Here is a 4,860-nt window from a genome sequence, read left to right as displayed (position 1 = left end):
CTTGTTTTTATTGTTATTTAATTTATATATGAAGAGTCCTTGAATTGTGTTTCTTTATGTAAATGTATTAAGATTTCTAATTGCCGATGAGATTTTCTAAGAAATTTCTGTAAATAATTGAAAATGTATCAGACTTTTTAAATTCAAAATTAGAATTTACTATTCGAATTTGAATTTCTGATTTTGGTTTCCCGCATACTAAACTTGTCAAAAATACATATTCAAAAATACAATATCCTTGCTACAAATTTTATAAGCAGTAAACAAATTCTGCAATTTGTTTGTTATCTGACAAAAATATGACAATAGATTGATATAAAAAATTAACAGACTGCAATACAGTTTGACGCAACTCAAATCAGTTAAAACCAGATTTTGTTATGAACTTTATCAACAAAATGCTAGCGAAAGTTAATATATTAGAATCTGTTAACACTAAAAGGACTGAAGCAGCCAATTTGGTTCCTTGAAAGTCAAAATGCTATAATTTTCTCCAACTTTGTTTCCATTTGATATCGTTTTGTGACGTTTCATCATTTTTCATGTTAATTTTGATAAAAAGATTTTCAATTGTGTGTATAAAATAGCTAAATTTTTATTTGGAAAATTTAACTGAAAAGTCCAACGCTCCTTGAAAAAGGGGATATGAGCAGTTTCTAATATTGTATACAACAGAAATAAAATGTTATTTCTTAAACTTTTTGGTTAATAAATTTTTAACAAAGATAACGGATGACAACTAAAACTTCTTGAAGGTCACTCAGGTTTTGATATGTCTCATGACTTTGATATGTCAAGGTCATCGGAGAAGTATCCTCCAGGTACTATCAATTTATTGGGTGCATCCAGTAGAGCAATCACTCTCTAAGCGGTTAAGTAGCAATTTAAGGATTGGTTGGATCTAAAAGTAAGAATTAATCACATTCGACTGCTACTTAATCGCTGAGCGATTGTGCTATTGGATGCACCCACTGGATCTGTAAATTCTGCTTAAATTTTACAGATCATTGATACCTTTGCTTGCTAAGACATTTATTGATGATATAAAGTCAAGTGAGTACTTACCACGATCAAGGAAACGATTACAATCCAACAAGTGCGGCCACGGTAACGCGAGACTGGTTAAGGCCGGTTCGCAGTCTCTTCTTACGGAAAGGCAGAGAGACTTGCAAGCCGGTATGGTTACATGTTCCGAGCAGACTGGGGCAAAGACGGCGCATAAGAAGAGCCTAAGATGTTTTGAACAGTTGTAGTGGACCAGTGGCATGAAGGTCGCCAGCTGCAAATATACGTGTCAAATAAGTGCACGTGTAATTAGAACAAGTAAATGCGTAAAAATTTTGTCTCGTAACTTTGTCTCTTTGAAGCTCGTATGATTCGATCACTCGCTTTGATCCGGTTACTAAATATTTGATTTTTAACTGATTTTTAATTTACATTGTTTCATATCGATTGTAATCGAGCAAAATATTCGACAAAAGAGTCATGCGAATTTCACATGACATATTATACTCCATTGTATTTCCTTTACAAGATATTTTAACATTTTAAGTAAATTTGTATACATTTCTCTGTTCTCTAAGCGTGGAGCAGAGTCTGTAACGAAGATGGAGAGCGAGAGGGTAATGCACCTAAGCAGGCGGAGAGGAGACGCCTCGCTTCCATGAAATATAACGAGCGGTGGGCATCAGGGGTAATTATCCCGCCCATTCTTCCCGCCTCAATCCCGATAGATTCCTCGCACGTCTGAGGCCCATCGGGACCATTCTCTGCTATCTCCTGCCCTTTTTCTTCCCCTTCTAGATTCACCCATTACGAGAGAAGCCCGACGCTCTTCTCTTTTACGGTGCTCCCCAAATTATAGCCTCATGAAATTACGTGGTAACCCATAACGACAAAGCCCTCCAGCTTGCCCTGCATCGCGCCTTTCTCTCTGGGTTCTCTTCTCACCCATCAAGGTGGACCAGCCAAGAGCAGCTCAAAGAGAAAGAAAGAGAGAAAGAAAAAGAGAGAAATAGAGAAACTTCTCATCCAGAGATCGCATGCAATCGTTTTCACTTCTCTCTACGTGCGACGGATATCGATAATCAATATAGCGAGGAAGTCATTTGACATGATCAGATCTTGATTCTCCCATTAACAAAATGTAAAAAATCAATTAATCTCCCATTTTTTTAAAATCTGCAATCATTATAAGAGCGGAAAAAAAAACTTTAATATCTTGAAACGCAAGATATGAATATATCCAATAAATTTTCAAAAAAGTCTTAAAAAGTACTCAAAGAGAGAGAATTATATATGTGAATAAATATGGAAAAACTAAATAAAAATAAAACTATCATAGTGTTAGGCATAGATTTAATAAAAAAATTCATGATAAACAAACCTTCACGCTCATAATCAAGTCATCCTTAGCGACGCAGACAACAGGTAATAAAATAATTTAATTTAATTTAAAACGTTAAATATACAGTGAAAAACACAGATAATAAGAACAGAAAATAGCAGATTTCAATCAATTAGAAACCGTATATTTTGGTATACATGATTTTTGATAGGTTGAAATCTACTATTTTCTGTTCCTATATTGTTTATGCTTTTTCATTATGTTTAAAGCTTAAGGAGATGCTAGAATGACGAAATTATTGATATACATATTACAGCCGTATAAAAATCTCCGAATTGACTGAACGGAAATCCTTTTACAAGTTTAAAGTAAACGCAGAATTAGAAGATGGGGCAATTGATTTTATACTAAAATCGGAAAAAAAGTTAAAAACTTGTATTTTTCAAGTCATCGAGCTATCATCTGAGTTCAAGATCAAACTAATGACACTATCTTATGTCCTCCTCAAAACCATACAACTTTTGTCTGAAACATTTTTTTCTAAGATCAAAAATAAAAAAGTTATTTGGGGTCGGACATTAAAATGGAATATCCTGTATATGGACAAGATGACGTTGCATCATCGGATTACGTGAATGAATAATACTGATTTTATAAAACTAAAGACTAAAAGCTTAAAAAAATGTATTCAACTGTAATTTACGTGTTTAGCAAAGACTCAGAATGGTAAATAGAGCAGTAAGTGTATCTAACGTAGATGCCAGATCTTGCAAAAAATGGCATTGCAATAAGTAGGGTCAAATGTATGCGTTTGAGACAAAACGATAATGTAAGAAAGAAACGATAATGTAGAAAGAAAGGTTTCTCTCTGATATAAGAAATGAAAGATTTCACTATTATCAACACTTTTAATTTGGAATTAGAAAAGTTTGTAGAGTAAGATAGTATACAATTTCAAATATGATGCAATTTTGAACGAAATAAAATTTGAATCCAATTTTCTATTGTAAATTAAACTTTTTTTAATTTGAAAACATTTTTTTCTAAGCTAAATTAAATTTTTTTCTGTTTGGAATTCTTCAATATTCTTCATACAAGCTACTTGAGATCAAGCTTGCTAAACTTGAACCTTAAAAATTTAATTACTATATTTCGTTTAAAATGATGTGTTTAAAATTGTACCACCTTATCTCTATTATCAATATCGATCAATTCCAGCATCCCTTTAAAAAGTTTGTATTATCAACATCGATTAATTCTTTGTTGTACAAATTTTTCTATTAAACGTATTTTGCTAAATTTTAGTATATGAAGATTTTTGAGATTGTTGATTACGAATCTTCAAAATTGAAAAAATAGCTAATTGAAAAAAACTGTGATTGCATTTATTTAGTGTAAAATTTTATTTTTTTTATTATAAAATAATAAAAAATTATAAAGAATATTAAGAATTTATTTATTTCATTAACCCGCTGTTAAGCCACTGAGTCAGTTTGACTCGAAATTGGATTTTCGAGCTAAATAATTTTAAGACGTAATAAGACTTCAAATAACATCTACCGAAAGTTTAAAGATTTCTTTATCACCTAAGACTGTCACACCATTTAGAAATGCATCAGTTTGTGCTTGGACAGAATCTGTTTGAACAGAATCAGATTTTTAGCATTTGATCCACGTGTATCAACAATGTACTGTTTACAAAAAATTTTTTTTTTTTGCAAAGTTTACATTATAAAAAGTAAGTATGACTATGATAATGTGGTATTCATGACTTTTCCTATTTATATAACATTTAATATACATATTTAATTCTATTATTATAGGATAGAATCAATTTGATCCGTTTTAAATAGCTTTAAGACGTGGCTCAGAATAAGACTTCATACGACATCTACTGAAAGTTTAAAGATTTTATAGATTAAGATCTGTCGCGCTATTAAAAAACACGTTGATATTTGCTTATAAATTCAGTTTTTAGCGATTCTCGAGCTTGACAAAACTGTAGATATACAAGAGAGATGTTATTTAAAAAAAAATCCGATGCACATTGTCTCACGCAAAAAGTTCATAAGACGAAAAAGCAACACTCATCTTACTAATGTCCTATTTTTAAATTATTATGATTGTGATGAAATCGAGTAACCTGTATTTTTTAAATAATTTTTCTTTTTATCTGTACTACTATCAGTATTATTCATAGAATTGTATTATTCATAGAATATAGAATACTTTTATTACAAATAAATTTTCTCAGAATTACATGTTTTTTTGTACTCAAAAATAGTAAACTTCAAATATCGGAATAAATACCTTTTTTGAAACGCACAATATAGACATATTTTTTTTCAAACTATCACATTTTAGGAGTATCGTCTATAAATTTTAGCTAAAAATATTGAAAAACAAAAAAGTTATGATTTTTTTAATGTTAAAATGCATTTTTCTTTACATATATATCTTTAAGAATTTTTAAACATATTGTCATTTAATTCATTGTTATTATCTTTATTAAA

General features: G+C 30.5%; 1 protein-coding gene across 1 annotated transcript in view; it reads right to left on the bottom strand.

Moving 5' to 3' along the window:
* Positions 1–4,860, bottom strand: part of LOC108756394 (frizzled-9-like) — a 27,712-nt gene that overhangs the window by 6,862 nt on the left and 15,990 nt on the right. The window contains exon 2 of the mRNA XM_018500154.1: positions 1,066–1,279. Coding sequence (XP_018355656.1) covers positions 1,066–1,279 — 214 coding nt within the window. The remainder of the gene's footprint in view (positions 1–1,065; positions 1,280–4,860) is intronic.

Source organism: Trachymyrmex septentrionalis, unplaced genomic scaffold, assembly GCF_001594115.1.
Source record: "Trachymyrmex septentrionalis isolate Tsep2-gDNA-1 unplaced genomic scaffold, Tsep1.0 scaffold126, whole genome shotgun sequence".
Lineage (NCBI taxonomy): Eukaryota > Metazoa > Arthropoda > Insecta > Hymenoptera > Formicidae > Trachymyrmex > Trachymyrmex septentrionalis.
This window is presented reverse-complemented; position numbering and strand designations above follow the sequence as displayed.